At 42.7% G+C, this 20,234-nt stretch overlaps 1 protein-coding gene across 2 annotated transcripts in view; it reads left to right on the top strand.

Annotated features, from left to right (window-relative positions):
- Nucleotides 1–15,560, top strand: part of LOC308077658 (glycogen debranching enzyme-like) — a 41,600-nt gene extending 26,040 nt beyond the window's left edge. For both annotated transcript variants that reach the window (XM_080418490.1, XM_080418489.1), the window contains exons 23-35: nucleotides 128–264; nucleotides 1,263–1,396; nucleotides 1,679–1,854; nucleotides 2,047–2,149; nucleotides 2,324–2,549; nucleotides 3,118–3,229; nucleotides 3,324–3,459; nucleotides 4,012–4,124; nucleotides 4,281–4,492; nucleotides 5,100–5,197; nucleotides 10,873–10,960; nucleotides 13,832–13,965; nucleotides 14,396–15,560. In XM_080418490.1, coding sequence (XP_080274616.1) covers nucleotides 128–264; nucleotides 1,263–1,396; nucleotides 1,679–1,854; nucleotides 2,047–2,149; nucleotides 2,324–2,549; nucleotides 3,118–3,229; nucleotides 3,324–3,459; nucleotides 4,012–4,124; nucleotides 4,281–4,492; nucleotides 5,100–5,197; nucleotides 10,873–10,960; nucleotides 13,832–13,965; nucleotides 14,396–14,513 — 1,787 coding nt within the window. In that variant the 3' untranslated portion in view covers nucleotides 14,514–15,560. The remainder of the gene's footprint in view (nucleotides 1–127; nucleotides 265–1,262; nucleotides 1,397–1,678; nucleotides 1,855–2,046; nucleotides 2,150–2,323; nucleotides 2,550–3,117; nucleotides 3,230–3,323; nucleotides 3,460–4,011; nucleotides 4,125–4,280; nucleotides 4,493–5,099; nucleotides 5,198–10,872; nucleotides 10,961–13,831; nucleotides 13,966–14,395) is intronic.
- The last annotated feature ends 4,674 nt before the right edge of the window (nucleotides 15,561–20,234 follow it).

The following is a 20,234-nucleotide window of genomic DNA, read 5'->3' as shown; positions in this document are numbered from 1 at the left end:
TTTTGGAAATGTTGAAAGTGTGCGAACTACTTAGAAGGCATCTGTAGATTCGGCCTCAGGTCTGACTCTCAATGGCTTAACTATTTACCCATAATGCTGTGGTTTCAACTTTCCCCAACGTACCAAGGTGTCATTTCGGTGATGGCTGAGGTTCGACCCAAGAACGACCTGGGCCACCCGTTCTGTGACAACCTCAGACAGGGAGACTGGATGATGGACTTCATGGCCAACAGACTGATCGCCAAAGGAGGTGCTCTGGGAGAGGTGAGAAAATCGTTTTACTCTGATCTGCAGTATTTGGCAAGTTATTCAGGAATGATGATACGCTACTTACTCCTTTAAAAAGTAATAATATTACATTACATATTACTTGGTATCAAGAGTAACTACTAATGTTACAGGTACTATGTTCTGCTCTCATTTCATGGAACACTCTACAACTCACGCTAAAAATTAATGCCCCAATATCCTATGGACAATTTAATCATCTGCTCTTAAATCTCCCTACCTCACCATGTAATTGTTTCTAACTTACAAATGTTCTGTTATGGTTTTATTTTTGTTGTTGTTGTTTCTGTGTATTATATTTGTATGTGCCTTAATTGTTTTTTTTGTGTATGCAATCTCGACAGCATTGCAAATGAGGGTAAACCTCAATGCTCTTTTCGAGAATAAATAAAGGTTTCAATCAATCAATTAATCACTATTTAACTTTTGCTACCCATCCTCAGGACTGCTTGTATCAGTATCACTGATCAAGTTAATCAATGACAATATTCACCGTTCCATGGATGTACAGTATTACCGTTTGAAATGTAGTCTTTTAGTCATGGTAAACCTCGCCCTCTTGTGGCTTACTGCTGTATTTCACTCTTACTCTTACCGTACCCCTACACATGTACATAAGTTGAAGCTCCTTTTCAATAGCCCCCCTGAAAGCCCCCACTTTGAAAACCCGTCCCATGTTAAATTAATGAGTTGTTTAATGCAGTGGTTGCCAAACCTTTTTTTCTTCTTCTCAAGACCCAAAAGAGAAATGTTATGTCTCTCCGGGACCCAAATTAGTGAACATAGCCAATGTACAAGCTCACCACATCGCATCGCGACACGTTGTGAGCTTGTAAATCTGCTATTTTTTTTTTTTTTTTAATGTCCTTGTAATTTTGAAAAGTTTGTAGTAAATGGGGGGGGGGGTTTACTCATGACCCCTAAAAATGGGTGTTTGGGAAACAGTGGTTTAATGTAATAAGTGGTGGTTGTAGGTGGGCCAGTGGTTCCAGGCCATGTTCAGCTTCCTGAGGCACATCCCTCGCTACCTGGTACCGTGCTACTTTGACGCCATCGTCCTGGGGGGGTACACCACCGCTCTGGACCATGTCTTCAAACACATGTCAAGGTTAGTATGTTCACGTTGGACGCCATAGTCCATTTTATGTCAAGCTAGCAATGCCTCGCATCACTTGTAGACAATAACTGACTTTCAAGTATTTAAGCTAACACTCAAACTAACACTACAACTAATACAAACTAAACTACAAACTAAAACTAAGCCTTTTCAAAAACTAAACTACCCAACCAAACCTGCTTTAAAAACTGATTAAAAACTAAACTGAAATTGAAAACAAATAAATAAATCTGTCAAAATGAAAATTAAAAGATACCTTGTTCGCTGTCTCAGCTTCGTGCAGAATGGCTCCACTCTGGTCAAACAGCTGGCGCTGGGCTCGGTGCAGATGTGCGGTGTGGGCCGTCACCCCGCCCTGCCCCCCCTCTCCCCCCACCTCAAGGACGTCCCCTACCGTCTGAGTGACGTCACCGGCAAGGAGGAGCAGTGCTGCGTGTCCCTGGCCGCAGGTCTGTCTGTCTGTCTTTCTTCCATCCATCTCTGTATGCGTGTGTGCCGTTGTGTGTGTAAGTCTCATATTGTAATGTAATCTCGGCTACATTGTAAATAAGGGCCTGCCCCTCAATTGTACTACGAGTCTAAATAAAGGTGATGATGATGATGATGATGATGATGATGATGATGGTATCGGGGTGTTCCAGGTCTTCCACACTTCTCATCTGGTATTTTCCGTTGCTGGGGTCGTGACACCTTCATTGCCCTGCGAGGCCTCATGCTGGTGACAGGAAGACACCTGGAGGCCAGGTCTGTCTGTCTTTCTCTCTGTCTGTCGTAATTTGACGTATTTACAATTCAATTCTCAACTCTGCTTTATGTAGTTGTGTTAAAATAAAGCCAGTAAGTAACAAAAATCCAAACCCTTTTAAACACTGTTTGCTGTGTCTGCGTTTGTGTGTGTCTGTGTGCGTGTGTCAACAGAAACATCATCCTGGCGTTCGCCGGTACGCTGCGCTACGGTTTAATTCCCAACCTGCTGGGGCAGGGCAGCGGGGCGCGCTACAACTGCCGTGACGCGGTGTGGTGGTGGCTGCAGTGTGTGCAGGACTACTGCACCCTGGTGCCTCACGGGGCGGACATACTGATGTGTCCCGTGTCACGCATGTATGTCACCAACGTGTCCGAACCCCAGCCCAGCGGACAATGGGTAAGGACCTGCTGCTACTGTTATCACGTGTTTTCAACACAAGGTTATTACAGTTAAAGGTGGTATACTATTTCTGTGATCTTTGATGAAAAGTAGGTTGTAGCTGGTTGAGTAAAGTAGGCCCACTTTGGTGTAAAATATGTTTTTTAAATCTCTTATACAAGACAGACCTGGCCACGGTAGCAGCCATATGAAAACACAACCAAATCACATCACATTAAAATACAATTATGTATAATTATGTAATTATGTATAATAACAAATCCCATCATCACGTTAAATGCAACCTTATGCAACATACAGATACATGTATATAAAATCCACAAAAAAACCTTGAAGAAAGCTATTCAACCATAATGGCCTCTCAAGAAAGTCGCAGTGTTAAATAGCTCTTTGTTGTGATAGGAATGATTGCTATAGGGTGTTTGTTCCGTAACAGGGGTCTCCCATGCTGTTTGACAAATTGCAGATTGGGACTAGACTTCACATAGTCCCAAACATGAGATAATGTTCTTGCTTTAATCCCTGTGTTCCCAATGCATCCATAACTGTGTGTTTGGTGTTGCAGGAGCAGCCTCTGTACGATGTCATCCAGGAAGCCATGCAGAGACACCTGCAAGGAATCAACTTCAGAGAGGCGAAGGCTGGGCCAGAGATAGACCGCAACATGACTGATGAAGGCAAGTCAAAATGTTTTTGTTTGAGTCTAGTTTTAGTTGACTAAGTATCATAAGATATCCATTGTGACGTGACAGTGTCTCTGTTTGTGTGCAGGCTTCAACGTGGAGGCCGGCGTGGACGATGACACCGGCTTCGTGTTCGGAGGAAACAGCTTCAACTGTGGCACCTGGATGGATAAGATGGGAGAGAGTGAGAAGGCTCGCAACAAGGGTGTTCCTGCCACCCCCAGGTAACTAGTCGAGAAAAAATAAATCTTCACACGGGCGAGTGGAGCGTCCGTGCGTGGAACGGCTGCATTCATTAACATGGAGCGGAGGAAAATCAGCGTCCGTGCGCTTATGCTCACGTGCCTGGTGGGTTTCAAACATTAGAGAAGATTTTTCATGTTAGATTACATTTAGTAGCACCTAGGCTCAGTGTAGCCTGACATTGTGTCGCGGTTTCGAGTCCCATTCCCGACGGCCTTTGTTGTATGTCACTCCCCATTTCCTGTCAATAAAAGCATAAAAGCCCAAAAATATATTTAAAAAAAACTGATTACATTTAGTACAGATTACAAAATGTCTACCGTAGGTGGGTATAGTGAAACCTATGATGTGAATTATCATCCTTGTTACATTCTCTCATTGGACTATAACTTCTAGTCTGTGAAATCTCATTTTACTGGGGAGTGGGGACCCCCCTGGAACCCCCGAAGGACCGCTGGGGGTCCCAGGACACTATATTTGTTAATTTATGGCGAGGAATAATTGAAAATGAAAATAAATGTGTGTGTTCTCAGGGACGGCTCGGCGGTGGAGATCGTGGGCCTGTGTAAGTCCACGCTGCGTTGGCTGGTGGAGCTTCATAAGAGCGGCCTGTTCCCCTACGCCACCGTCACCATCCGCAGAGAAGGTACGCAGCGACAGTTTGGGTGGAAAAACGGCATCGGAGTCTTGCATCCTTCGGATTAGAACAATCAAAATTCATAACATTTTTCATTTTAAGTGAATCCCACATCATGACATAAATATTAAGGCTTTTTAATCCATCCAAAACATTTGACCGCAGACAGGAACCTCTCTGTGCCGTATGCCGACTGGGACCGCAAGATCCAGGAGAACTTTGAGAAGATGTTCTACGTCTCCCACGACCCCCTGGACCCCAACGAGAAACACCCCAAGCTGGTGCACAAGAGAGGCATCTACAAGGACAGCCACGGAGCCTCCAGTCCCTGGTGTGACTACCAGCTGCGACCAAACTTCACCATAGCCATGGTGGTGGTAGGTGACAAGTAATTAAGTAACTACAGGATCATCTAAAAATATATATTTATGGGTCAAAAACGTGCAAATCTGTTTGCACGTCTTTGACCCATATATATATATATATATATATATATATATATATATATATATATATATATATAAAAATATATCACACATGAAGGTAAATAGCCTGTTTGATAAGATGAGGGGCGGTGTCTGGGTAGTATTAGACGTACACAGTAACTACTCCCGCTTTAATAGGCCTTTCCCCCCACAGTGTGAGGGAGATTTTTTTAATTTCCGTCCACAGAACAGGACACATTGAATTGCTTGACATGCGGTCTCCCATTAATGCACCCATGTAAAACACAAATGAAACATTTCTACCATAGTAGGCCTAATGTAGTCAAGCAGATACAACCTACTTTTCATCAAAACAAGCCATTCTCCGAGCTGTACAAAATAACATTGGTCTCCACAGACGAGTAAGCGTAGGTGGGTGCAGCTCGTTGTCTACAATTACTAAAGAGACGTTTATGTTTTGTTTCTCTTATGAGCCATTGATCATGGAAGTGTGTGTGTGTGTGTGTGTGTGTGTGTGTGTGTTTGTGTGCGCGTGCAGGCTCCTGAGTTGTTCATGGTGGAGAGGGCGTGGGAGGCTCTGGATGTGGCTGAGAAGAAACTGCTCGGACCGCTCGGAATGAAGACCCTCGACCCTGAGTGAGTTCCTCTCCTCTTCCCCTCCTCCTCTCCTCTTCCCCTCCTCTCCATTAACCATTATTTTATACTTTTGGCTATTCAATAGCAGATCTACAAGCTCGTAGCGCAGCACTTGGTACCGCGCTATGAGCTTGTAGATCTGCTATTTTTGACATTTTTGAAAAATCTTTGAATGCATGTATTTTTTTAAACAACATTTTTAACTCAAATCTCTGCTTCTGGGGGGGTCCCTGGAACAACATATTTTGATGGTGTCGGCGGCCAAATACATTGTTCTGTCCTCACAAAACGTTGTCCCCATGAACGTATGTTCAGCTAGACAGACAGCTAAACACTCTCCTAATCAAGCTCCAAAGAACAGGCAGTAGTGTTGATTTTAGTAGCTTTACTGGAGTAAGTGTGAAACTGCAGAATGACAAAATGACAGGAACACACAAATGAGAATGATATACAGAATTATACAAATGAGAATGATACTATGCAGGTTGCATCACTACACAATAACAGACAAGCATAGTATAAGGCCTACATAACATTTCACCAACACAAACATAAGAGGCCTAATTAGCTTTTATAGACAAAGTAATAAGACTACAACTTCACATAAAGACAATAAGTGTGTCTACATGTCAGCATTACAAACTGTTTTAAATGTACTAAACAATGAAAACACAAAGAAACCATAACCCAAAGTAGCATACTCAGTAAGCATGGCCAGTTAACAATTAGCATAGTTAACATGGGTAGTTAGCAAATAGCATGACCAACAAACATTTCATACAAGTAATGAAGTATCCAGTATGAAGCTAACAAACAGATGCACACTTCTATGCTAATAAACAAAGCAACTTACAGATGATGCCATGTGTAAACTATGAAGGGAGAAGATATCATATGAAGGTAGCCATGAAGGCAGCCAACAGTAACATGCAGCTGCCTCTGGCAAGGTCTTGGGCAGAAATGAGTAACACTTCCTGATTGTGAAGCTATCACAATAAAACACAAGCACTTCCTGATTGTGGGGCTATCAAAATAAAATACATGTGTGCAAATACACAGAAACAACCACCAGGGGGTGTCAAACGTAATACAAACAAATACAATAGAAATCTGGTTACACAACACTCCCCACCTGACATCTTTAGCATGTCAGACTTAAACTTTATATCAAATCACTTCACGTAGCCAGGGTAGGAGACCTAAGCTGTGACAGTCTGATTAAGTCTGTCAAAGTACTGGATTTTGTTGGGTTTGAGGAAAGGGAAGCCTACGGAAGGTTGATCGTTGATCTGATTGACAGGGTTCTTCTTGGCCCCCGGTGTGGGGGGCTCCCCCACTGACTCATCTATTCTATCTGGGGTGGGATGACTAGGCGTGTCCATTTCCAGGGTGGCTGTGTCAGCCGGCGTTTGGCTGGGTGTGGGGTCCCATGTGTGGGTGCTGGAGGTGGCCCCTGGGGCTCCACCGGCCTTAGGATGACCAGGTGTCTCACCCCGACGGCTGTTGGAAGATGTGTGATTTTTGACTGCCGTCTGGTCGGAGCTGTGCTTTTTCTTTGTAGCAGCTTCAGAAGCAGCAGAGCCTTTCACAGTCTTCGATTTCCCAGACTTGGCTTTCTCTGCCAGCTGAGGATGGATTTTGCTCTCCTCTTTGGTCAGGTGCTGCTTCTCCAGGACAGTAGTCTTCAACGTATTGACAGTTGGTTGGTGGGCACCACCAAGGCAGACATCACCTATTATGACCCAGCCTAGATCCAGTCGCTGGGCGTATGGTGCGTTGTGACGGCCATTGCGCTGGCTGCGCACTTTATGTACACGGATGATGTCTCTACCCAGCAATAGAAGGATCTTAGCCGAAACATCAAGAGGAGGGATCTTATCAGCTATAGGCTTGAGATGCATGTGTCTCCGTGCAGCCTCTGGTGTTGGGATTTCATCCCTGTTACTGGGAATTAAGTTGCACTCAGTAAGGGTTGGTAATGGTAGGTGAAGTTTTCTGTCAGTTGATTCTACCATGAATCCAGTGGCCCTCCTTCCGGTAGTGTCTGTAGTTCCTGAGCATGTTTTGAGGGTGTAGGGTGAAGTGTCGCTCTGGATGTTAAACATGTCAAAGAATGCTGTTGAAGCTAGTGATACATTGCTTTGATCATCCAGCATCACATACGTCCTAATTTTTAGCTCAGGGTGCCCTTTTGGATAGACATAGACTAAACTGATTTTCGAGCAGGATTTGCCTTGAAGACCCTCACCACAGACCTCTGTGCATGAGGAAGTTAATACATTGGGAATGTGTTCAGCTGGCTCCCCACCATGTTCTGCAGTGGGCTCATCGGAAGACGCATAGGACGTTTCAGCCCAAGGTGCTGGTCCTGCATGGAGTGCTGAAATGTGTCGATCACTATCGCATTCTGAGCAACGGATGACAGCTTTACACTCCTTAGCCTGGTGCGTTGTCGAAGCACAACATTTATAACATATGAAGTTCTCTTTCAGGAATTGCCTTCGATCTGCAAGGGATTTTTCACGAAAACCTCGACACTTCTTGAGGGAATGAGGTTTGTTGTGGAGAGGACACTGTCTATATGGATCCAAGACGGGCCCTGTAGAGGAGTCTGAGGAGGAGGAGCTATCTACTTCGGTTTTGCTAACTGATATCGATTCCTTGACTTTCCATTGTTTGGATGGGGGCCCATCCCCTTTTAAAGCAGCTGAACTGGAGGTAGGGAGAGCAAAGCTGGGATCGTTCCTAATCTCTGCATACTGGTACACAAAGTTTACAAAGAATAGAAAAGGGGGGTATGGGACACCATGCTCCCTCTTATAGCGTGACCCCTGAGTCATCCACTGTTCTTGCATGTTTTGGGGCAATTTCTCCACAATAGGGTTTATACCCTTTGCTGTGTCGAGGAAGCAGAGTCCTGGCAAGTAACCCTCCTGCTTTGCGGCATCAATTTCTAGGAGTAGATCTCCTAGTTCTTGAAGCTTCTGGTGATCTTTGTATGAAAGCTTTGGGAAGTGGTCAAGTCTATCGAAGAGAGAGGCTTCAATTGCCTCTGGAGAGCCATAGTACCTGTCTAGCCTCTGCCATACCATGTCCAAACCCCTAAATGGATTGTTAATATGAACTGCTCTTATCCTCTTGGCATGGTGCAGTGACTCCCCACCAAGCCACTTGATGAGCAGGTCAAATTCCTCGCTAGGCTTGAGATTTAGCCCTTCTACAGCATTAGAAAAGCTAGATTTCCAGGACAGATAACTAGCAGGTTGGTTATCAAATTCCTTCAGTCCCGCTGTGACAAGATCTCTACGAGCCAGATATATAGCTAACTCTGATACATGTGAGCCCTCTGATCGTGAGTGGTGTAGACGCTGGTTTGCTGAGTCTCTGTTGTGGAGGTCGGGACTAGCTACATGTGCATGAATGGGTGCAGTACCTGAGAGAGTTCCCCTCCGATGGGTTTCCTGTAGAGCTTTAGCAAGCAAAGCCGTGGGAACTGACTGCTGCAAATTGTGACTGTCATGTTGGCCAACGACATTTGCATGGTGTCTTTGTTCTGGTGTGTAAACAGCCTCTGTTTTTCCATTAAAATGAACTGATGCCTCATATGCATGAATGTGTGTAGTACCTGAGAGAGTTCTCCTCCGATGGGTTTCCTGCGGAGCTTTAGCAGGCAAAGCCGTGGGAACTGACTGCTGCAAATTGTGACTGTCATGTTGGCCAACGACATTTGTATGGTGTCTTTGTTCTGGTGTGTAAACAGCCTCTGTTTTTCCATTAAAATGAACTGATGCCTCATTTTTACGGGAGGCAAAATGTGCTTGGATGTACTCGCCAGTACGCTGCATTGACTGCTTTTGTGATACAGGGCGACTGACTTTACTCATAAGGTCACAATTCTCTAAATCTGCAGCTGCCTCCAACACGTTAGCTTCCTGTGAGGCTGCCTCGGCTTCACACTCTTCCTTGAGTGCGTTCAACGAAGCCTCTATGCGTGCCTTCTCCACTTGCAAATCTACTTGACGCTTTGCATAGTCAGCTCGTGTGCGTAAGGCTTCTGCTTTGGCACGAGCTTGAATGGCAGCTACACTGACTGCAGATCTATATGAACGTCGTGAAGATGAGGGTGATGCTGCACCTGATGCTGCCCCTTCTGACCTGGCATCCTGGTCTTGAGGAACAATATTTTGAGGTTTGGCCGAAGACTTATGTGAGTGTCGCGATGCTGAAGACTTGTGTGAGCGTCGCGAAGATGAAGATGATGAGGCACATTCTGACCTGACTTCCAGGTTCTCAGTATCAATATTTGGGGAGTTTGACATCTCCATATTTGCCATATTTGAATGTCTTAAGTGGATTCTTGAAGCTGGATAAGCGTTATCTCTTCACAGGTTTGTGATGATGGTTCATCTTTTCACTGTTCTGTCCTCACAAAACGTTGTCCCCATGAACGTATGTTCAGCTAGACAGACAGCTAAACACTCTCCTAATCAAGCTCCAAAGAACAGGCAGTAGTGTTGATTTTAGTAGCTTTACTGGAGTAAGTGTGAAACTGCAGAATGACAAAATGACAGGAACACACAAATGAGAATGATATACAGAATTATACAAATGAGAATGATACTATGCAGGTTGCATCACTACACAATAACAGACAAGCATAGTATAAGGCCTACATAACATTTCACCAACACAAACATAAGAGGCCTAATTAGCTTTTATAGACAAAGTGAATGTAAGTCTACAACTTCACATAAAGACAATAAGTGTGTCTACATGTCAGCATTACAAACTGTTTTAAATGTACTAAACAATGAAAACACAAAGAAACCATAACCCAAAGTAGCATACTCAGTAAGCATGGCCAGTTAACAATTAGCATAGTTAACATGGGTAGTTAGCAAATAGCATGACCAACAAACATTTCATACAAGTAATGAAGTATCCAGTATGAAGCTAACAAACAGATGCACACTTCTATGCTAATAAACAAAGCAACTTACAGATGATGCCATGTGTAAACTATGAAGGGAGAAGATATCATATGAAGGTAGCCATGAAGGCAGCCAACAGTAACATGCAGCTGCCTCTGGCAAGGTCTTGGGCAGAAATGAGTAACACTTCCTGATTGTGAAGCTATCACAATAAAACACAAGCACTTCCTGATTGTGGGGCTATCAAAATAAAATACATGTGTGCAAATACACAGAAACAACCACCAGGGGGTGTCAAACGTAATACAAACAAATACAATAGAAATCTGGTTACACAACATACATATAATGTTGGGGGGTCCTTGACATGAAAAAGTTTGAGAACCACTGATATAGCAACATACGTTTTTTTTTCAGAAAACGACATACGTAAAGATTTGCAAACTGTTCACGATTTTAAAAAAAAATAGCAGATCTACAAGCTCATAGTGCAGCACTCGGTGCCACGCTATGAGCTTGTATATCTGCTATTTTTTAATAGCCAAAGAAATCTTAAAATGACACAGATGCATTCCCGGTCTTAATGGGTTAACTTACCATGTAGTTGTTTGACTAGAGTTCATGCTTACTCTGAACTCACACTAGTAAGTGCGTGGCTCTGGATAAGAGCATCTACCGTAGATTGTAATGACATAGTAGGTCTTGTAGGTCAGTGACATAATGGTAAATTGTGTGTGTTGTCAGAGACATGGTGTACTGTGGCGTCTATGACAACAATCTGGACAATGACAGCTCCGCCCTGGCCAAAGGCTTCAACTACCATCAAGGGCCGGTGAGTGGATGTTAAGCCATCCTTACATCTCCTGTTTCCACTTAGAACTACTCTTTACACAACTCATCACCACATTTACCACTCTACACAGTATTCAATGAATTCGTTAGGTTTAGAAATTGGAGTTGACATCTGTTATCAGCATCATCCTCAAATATCTACGATTCACCTTTTATTTCTCATACTGAAGACATTTTTAGTTTTCATTTATGTTTTATACATTGAAAATATACAAAATTGGCAAATAAATGTATTTGAAAGTCTATTTCGGACGCTGGAAACATATTTTCTTTTTTTTTCTTTTTTATTGAACTACAAGGTTGTAATTGTGTTGTGTTGTATTCTATTGAGGTAGTGGGATAGTATTAGTCGAGCACAGAAATATAAACAACTTAAAAACAACTTAAATATAAACAACTTCCATTTCTTGAACAACTTTTCAAGAAATGGAAAAAAATAACCTGTGTTCCGATGGAACCAATATACAGTATTTATACGTTATTATATTATAGTTACAAGCTCTTGTTAATACTTTTCATTGGTTCCCAGGGGTTCCAGGGGGTCTCCAGTTAAATGATTGGTAACTGAGCGTGTACAAATGGAACCAAATGGTTCCACCATTTGTACACCACGCAGAGTTATGGGGATCCATGGCCAGGGGTGCACATAACTTTTTAGGTCTAGTACTCAGAAGAGCACCTGGAGATGTGACTTGGTGCGCACGAAATAAATGGTCCCGTGCCGTTTTGTCAACGGGGGGGGGGGGGGGGGGGAATTCAGCACGGTGCCCACCGGACAGTTTTGTCAACGGGGGGGTGCTGCACGAGAGAAAAGGACGCTCTGCTTCCAAATTCCGCCGATTTTCGTCGTTTCTTTTTCTCTCACGCCGTTTGGTGAAGCCCCCAAGGTTGGTGCCCTGTGCTGCGCTGTTTTTATCCGTCAGATTGGGACGTTCACGGTCATTTTTGCACCATTACGGTGCGTTCATCATCGGTGACGAGTGCCTCTAACAGCCGCTGCTGGCTGCGTGCACGCAGCGAGGCAATGCGAGCCGAGGCGATGCGAGACACTCACACAATCACGTGCAGCATGCGTCCTCTCCCTGTCTGTGAGTGTGGCTTCAGGAAGTAAATTCCTAGCCTCGATCTCCAGGCTTTTATTTTTTAGTTTTGCTAAAAAATAAAAGCTTGGAAATTCCTGTCCCAGCTGTTGGTACGCAAAAGCGCCTCGCGTCGTCTGATGTGCCGCGCATTATTTATTTTGGGTGCGCATGCGCACCTGCGCACCAGTTATGTGCACCCCTGTCCATGGCCCTAATGCATAGTAAACTGGGAGTCCTTAAAATTTGAAGGTTTGAGACTCACTGTTTTATAAAACCCACTTTCACCCTGCTGTCCGTATGGACACACATCTTTTCAAAAAGTAGCAAAAATATCCCATGACCTTCCCTGGATTATAACACCTGTGAAAGTTTAAAACTGCAGTGCAGACGTGACTAAACACACACACACACACACACACACACACACACACACACACACACACTCACACTCACACTCACACACACACACACAGACAGAGCTTGGTAATAAAGGTTTTAATTTGTTATTGTGACCTGATATCATAATAAAGTCATCATAATAGACTTTGTGTGTGTGTGTGTGTGTGTGTGTGTGTGTGTGTGTGTGTGTGTGTGTGTGTGTGTGTGTGTGTGTGTGTGTGTGTGTGTGTGTGTGTGTGTGTGTGTGTGTGTGTGTGTGTGTGTGTGTGTGTGTGTGTGTGTGTGTGTGTGTGCGTGCGTGCGTGTATGCATGACTGCCTTTGACTTTGTGGTTAACCACTTCAGCCCTATACTTCAAAAAGCAAAAATAGCAGATCTGCAAGTTTTCTTGTAGATCTGCTTTTTTCGCTATTTAATTGTTTGGATTTTTTTTTTAACTTTTTGAAAATTCTAAATTGTCATGACGTTTCGGTCCCTCTGGACCTTCATCAAGAGTGTCTATAACTCTGAATAAAAAGCCAATTAATTTGTTGAATACTAACTTTTTGGTTAAATTGTCAAGTACGTGAAGGCCACATTCTTTGGTGTTGGTTCCTTGACTCAACTTTGTAGCAACAATAACAACAGAAACACTAGTCAGAAAGAGAATAACAGAGTTTGTACACTGAATGATATGGAGGTGCCCGTGTACAAAGGGTGTTATACTATCTGTGGTACTCACAATATGTTACTCACTTCAAGGGAAGTCTCTTGAGTTCAAAGTCGCTCAACTCGAGGACAGTATTGAGAAGTTCTTGATCGGATAATACATATAGAGAAGAAACAATCCGCACTCTCTGTAGAGGTCTTAGGAGTGTTTTTTAATGATGTTTTAACTCATTGAGTGCCATTCACGTGTTTCACGTGTTTTACCGTTATGGTGCAACGTGCCAAAAAAATAGTAAAAAAAACTAAAAAACAAACAAGATATCATTATCTGAAGATTTGCAGCTCCATCCACTCCTTGTTTAACTTATAACTGAAAAAGGCTGTATCTCGCTTCCTAAGCACTTTTTTTTAACTTAAAAAAAAAAGACTGGCCAGAAATAATTCGAGCACTCAATGAGTTAACATCCGCAGCAGCAGTCAACAGAGGCCTGGCACGCAGGGCACCGACGAAGGCCTGCATGCGTGCCAAAGCGCGTCTGTTCGGTTGACTGCTGCTGCTGCAGATCGTTTCTTCGATATACTCAAAATATGTTTCCACGTTTGGCAGGTCTGCTTGTGTTTACCCCACAACCTCTCACCAAACTACCATATTATATATATCCTGACAAAGTCTTTGAACACGCTCTCTCTCTCTCTCTCTCTCTCTCTCTCTCTCCTTGCAGGAGTGGTTGTGGCCTGTTGGATACTTCCTCCGTGCCAAACTCTGTTTCGCCAAGAAAATGGGACAGGAGACGTACGACAAGACCGTCTACCTGGTGAAAAATGTGCTGTCGCGCCACTACGTTCACTTGGAAAGGTAAGGCTCCATTTCTGTCTCTGCCAGGCCGAGACTATGTTTTCGCCCCTGTCCGTCCGTCCGAGTGTCCGTCCGTCCGTCCGACCGTGTGTCTGTCCGTCCGCCCGTCATTCTGAATGTGGACAGCTAATCTCTGACGCCGTTGGTCCGATCGGCGTGAAACTTTGCACGCACACTCCCTGGAGGCCAGAGCAGAATACATTTTTCACATGTTATAGCGCCACCAGGAGGCCAAGAAATAGGCTAAAGAAATGTTTTCATATTACTCCTACAGATTTTGTCCAAACCTCACGCAAATTGGTATACATTATCTCTGTAGTCATGTGATCAAGACGTATCTGTCACTGGAACACAAGCTGATAAATCTGTCCTTGTGGGGATCTCTGCAACGTTCACAAATATCACGTCATGTGTGTTTGTGTCACTGCAGGTCGTCATGGAAGGGCCTTCCTGAGCTGACCAATGAGAACGGACAATACTGTCCCTTCAGCTGTGAGAGCCAAGCATGGTCCCTCGCTACCGTGCTAGAGGTCCTACATGACCTGTGAGAGACACACACACGCACACACACACACACACACACACACACACACACACACACACACACACACACACACACACACTGTGTGTATTACAATTTTACTTGTGTTCAAATTCTGAAGAAATGACTTGACTGCTAAGAAATACTGGCCAGTTATTGCCAAGATGTTGTTTACATTATTATTGTTATTATTATTATTATTATTATTATTAGTTCAAATTACAACTGTTAGACCTCCTCACACTGTTACATGTTGACATGTTCAATACAGTAAACACTAAACGCTGTAATATTAGCATTTTGTTAACCAAACCTCTGTACGTTTTTCTCCTCGGAGATGAGAATTGGCTGGGAACGACGCTATACGCATTGCTAGCTTGAAAGTGTAACGACGTGATGCGTGATGACGCTATGTTAGGTTGAACGTCCGTTTTTTTTCTCTCTTTTTTTCAAGCTAATAACACGAAGTGACGCGATGCAATGTTGGCTTGACGGAACTGAATTTCAAGCTAACAACGCATCACGTTATTGTTTTTATTCATATTATTTGTTCAAATACAGCTGTAAGACATTCTCAGTACACAGTAAACCCTAAACACTGGTATATTCACATTTTGTTAACACAAACCCTTAATAAGCTTTGTGGTCACGATTACTGTACATCACTGTAAAGGTCGTAACACACGGTAAGCGGTTCACGCGTTACCGCTCGGATCAGCGGTGATCGCGCCGCGATCATTGTTGTTTTGTCCTCCTGCGCGGTGCGGTGAAAACAAAAGCTCATCACAATCCAGCTCTTGCCGCCCGCGCGCGCGCGTGCACAAACGAGCACGCGTGCGAAAGTTTCACGGGACCGCGCCCGCTCGCCTCACCGCCCCTTAACTTCTCTGCACGTCCCAAATAATCGCCAGCCTCTCATTGGAAATTAATTACATACTGTAGGCGCGTTGGCTGCTTGCCGTGTGAAAGGACCTTTATGCTGTTCATCATAACATGACTGTATCTGCATCAGCTGTAATTCCATGTGACCAGAATATGACCATAATAAATCTTATCTTTAAATCTTCCATAAGTCTCATGAATTAATATTGAATCAAGGTGGGGAATTATGTTGTTTTCAGTGGCTTGTGTGTGCGTGTACGTGCACGTGCACAGTGGCTCACAATAAAGAGTGAAATGTTTGTAATCCAAAGCCTCAAGTAGAGGAGGGTAGTAATGACCTACATTTGCTCAGTTACATTTGCTTAATGCCGAGGTCAGACTGCAAGATTTCTGCCGATTGTTTGACCAATAATCCAGTCGTCGCTGACAAAGCCTGCGGCGCATCACAGCCCGAGGTTTTGCTCGCTGTGTTTGAAAGGTTCAAAGACCGTGAGCTCAGCGTGATGCCAGCACTCGGAGCGTTCCCAGGTAAAATGTGCGTTGCATATTATCTTATGTCAACATATCTATCAAGATACAGTACATTTTCTGTAGCTGGCTGTACCTGCACACAGACTTTGTGAGTGGTGAGAGACACACACACACACACACACACACACACACACACACACACACACACACACACTCACACACACACACGAGAGATATGGCGGAATCCATTGTGGGTGTGACATGGATTCATAAATGGGAGATTGATTGATCAGACTGTCCACAGTCCATAATGCTCTTTTGTATTTTACAATGGAACCATTGATAAGAATGCTTTTAGTTTGGTACTAAATTATTGCCTTTTGCTTGCTGTGTTTCGATTTATTGTTTGAAGTTCCAATTCATAATTGTAGCCATGCATTGTTTAACAGCAAAAATCAATGTTTTTATATTAATACAAAAATATAATGTAGGGAGCGATATACAATTCTACTTATAATTGTCACAGGTGTGTGTGTGTGTGTGTGTGTGTGGGGGGGGGGCTTCCTGGGAAGTAGGCTAATATTACATAATCACAGGCAATCACGGGTCCACTCCAGTGTAATGTAAAATCTGCTATTTGGCGTTCAATAAGATGTATTGGCACAATAATAATAACATTTTGAAAGGAGAAATTTAGCCCAAATTTGAATTGGGTGTGGTGGGTGGTAAGGGACCTGGATATTGGATATGGGCGGAAGGGAACACTGCTCTACAGGGTGTTGTCTTGTTCGCTGCCACAATACCAGGTTAGGGGTTATTGTTTTTGTTTGGCCAGTAGATTCTGTGGCAGGTGTTGTTGAATGCCTGGATTCTTTTCATGGCGTTAACGGTTGTTCTCCAGGTTTCTGCTCCATGCATATGGATTAAAGTTCTCAGTCGCCACGACTGATTTCAGTCATTTAGATTCCATAGAAGCCAGCATGGAAGCATGTTGCGCAGCGAAATTAGCCTATCTACAAGCTCTCAATGTGTCGCAGACGCATTGAGAGCTTGTAGATAGGCTATATTTGGTTATTATTATTTTAAGATTAGAGCATTTGAAACTAGCAACATGTTCAGAAGCATCTTCCATAAAATCCTAATATCTCGGATATTTCATAATAGAAAAGGTTAAAGCCTCAATCTGTGATTTCTTCACCTGGTTGGCAGTATGTAGAACTTCAGGAACAATATTACTAAAACATCATGTCTGTCTGTCTGTCTGTCTGTCTGTCTGTCTGTCTGTCTGTCTGTCTGTCTGTCTGTCTGTCTGTCTGTCTGTCTGTCTGTCTATCTATCTATCACACAATATTCATTCTTATTACTTATTGTCTTTCATGTTTGTTTTACTTAATCAGATAAATTGAAGTATACAATTTCCCTTTTGACTTTTTTTCTATTGTGTTGATTCTATTGTTTTATCCTTATGAATTTATTTTCAATAAATCAAGTCTTTATGTTGGGCTGCATTTTGTGATAGCGATGACAGGTTGTCATTGATGTTGATATCAATATGACTTGTAATAACTTTTTAATTCATCGCTCACAATAAAACAAATTAATTCAAAAGAATTCTTGTGAGAAGGCTTTTCAGGCTCTGAACAAAATGTTGCCATGTCATGGTCTATTCATCATGAGCCTGCTGACCCCCCCCCCCCACACACACACACACACACACACACACTCACACACACATTCCTGTCAACATTAAGCTAAGATTTTTTTGGTTAGATTTACTGGGATGATAACGGCCTAACCAAAACACTTTTCAGTTCAAGATCCAAAAGATACATATGGTTTCTGTCTCCGGGACTCAAACTTTCAACACTACATTATTGATTAATCACTTATAAAAAATAAAAATAAATAGATCTACATACTCACATTGGTCGCAACGGGACTGCTGTGAGTTTGTAGATCTCTTGATAAACAAACAAATTGGGTCTCGAGTTGCCCGTATGTTTGAGAAACCCTGGCCTAACCCGACCCCACCCCTATATAACCCTACACTACAGAAACCAATTAAAATTACTTTTATTTAGTTTACAATTTATGCAGATTGATACAATAAATACACAGGGATGAAATTTAAACTACATTTACTAATTCAGCTCACAAAATGAATGAGTAAATGAAACCATCGCTTTGAAATGAAGTTTCAAACTCTGGGCAGTTTTTGCTGTGTCATGGTCTATTCATCCCCAGCATCCTGCCTCCAACAAGACACACTCCCACCCACCCACCCTCGCACGTTCGCACGCACGTCTGTCTCTCTGTCTCTGTCTGTCTCTCTCTCTCTCTCTCTCTCTCTCTCTCTCTCTCTCTCTCTCTGTCTCACACACACAAACACACACACATTTCTTTTACTATACTTGTGAGGCTGATGTGAGCACATCAACATTTTAGGATGACAATTTTATGAATGCCATTTTTACAATTATTTGCCATTTTAACCCTAAAGTAAAAAAAAAGCAGATATACAAGCTCAAAACGTGTCACACAGCGACACGTTTTGAGCTTGTAGATTTCTGGTGGGCGACACTGGCATAGTAACTTACCCTATATCTAACCTCTAAACGTGTTAACCTAGCCCTAGTCTCGCGTGGCCAGACTGTTGCCTCCCACAATTTTCAAATGTTTCCGTACATTCGGAGATTGTGGAATAGTTGTCTGGCTACGCGAGACTAACCTAACCCTAACCCCTCTCATCCAACGTCTGAGAACTCAGATTACTCTCATCCTCAACAACAAAAAACAACAACGCATGGGTACCCGAAGCTACTCTCATCCTAACCCCAATATGAAGCTTTTCCTAATTGTAAGTCTAACTCCCCAAATCTCTCATGAGGACCAGGAAAATTGCACTCCCTATGTCTTTCCCTATGTTTCTCAAATTCTACTATACTTGTGGGGACATTTGGCCCTCACAAGTATATACATGTACATGTACACACACAACACGCACACACACTTACACAATGCTTCCAGGAATTAATTAGTGTTGTTGTTATTTCCACTAGACTTCCTCTCATTCCCAAACACTTCATGTCATGTGACTCACAGCCACTGGGAAAAGTGCTGACTCATCATTTGTTGTTATCGGGGAATAAAAAATGCACTGTCATGGTTGGCATGTTAGTCATGTCAGAGTCAGTTCAGCTCCAATGCTCGGAAATCTTGTCTGAAACCCAGCAGCGTAGAGTAACTAAGTACATCTACTCAAGTACTGTTACTTAAAGGAGTAGTTCACCCAAAGAAATACTTATTTTCTATCAATTACACACCCCATGAAGCCTTGAACTCATGGAGATGTTTTTGTTTTTGTAGCATTCCTGAGCCAATAATTTGATAACCGGGTCATCGGTCAATAGGAGACTATTATTGTGTCAGGAATGCGACAAAAACAAACAAATGTCCATGAATTCAAGGCTTCATGGGGTGTGTAATTGATAGATTTTTTTGGGGGGGGGGTGTGAGCTACTCCTTTATGTACAACTTTGAAGTACTTTTTTTATTTTAATTTTTGTATTTCCACTTTTTCTAAACTTTACTTTAACTCTCTCAGAATATTGTAGCCTACTTTTTACTCCAGTACAATTATTTGAAAGATTTTGATTATTAATACTAAACAGTACATTAACCACTTTAGCCCTATCTAATAATTAATTGTGACTATTCTAATGTAGCAGATCTACAAGCTCATTGTGAGCTTGTAGATCTGCTACTTTCGCAAAAGTTTAACAAATTTGGAAAGAAATCTGGAAATGTGCCATTCATGGTACTGCCAGTGGAGATTATATTGATGCCAATTCTTTTAATGAACTTTTACTTGTAACAGAGTATTTCTCTGTTGTGGTATTCATTGCCACTTTTACTTTTTAAAACTCTTGAGTAGCTAGATTACTACTGCTGAAAACTGCTGCTTAATTTGTCTCAATTATCTTAATTACTTTTCACAGGAAATCTCCAACCCTAGGGTTTACATTTTTCAAGTAATCCACCCACCTCTGTGCGCGCGCTCGTGCGTGTGAATGAGACAGTAGCTATTTCAGCTCAGTTTCTATGTGTGTGCGCACATGGGAGCACCTGCGTGTGGGCGTGCGCACATGCATGCGCATTAATGCGCACCTGTCTCTAGGCGACATATGGGCTGCTATAGAACATTTAGGCAGTGGTGGAAAAGTACTACATTTCTTTACTTAAGTAAAAGTATCAATACTGCAATGTAGAAACTCTCCGTTACAAGTAAAGGTCCGGTAATACAAATTTACTTGAGTAAAAGTACAAAAGTATTGGCATCAAAATATACTTAAAGTATGTCGCATTTCACAATTTT

The sequence above is a fragment of the Gymnoscopelus braueri genome, assembly GCF_963280865.1.
Source record: "Gymnoscopelus braueri genome assembly, chromosome: 21".
Lineage (NCBI taxonomy): Eukaryota > Metazoa > Chordata > Actinopteri > Myctophiformes > Myctophidae > Gymnoscopelus > Gymnoscopelus braueri.
The sequence above is the reverse complement of the archived record's forward strand: the minus strand, read 5'-3'. Positions and strand labels throughout refer to the sequence as shown.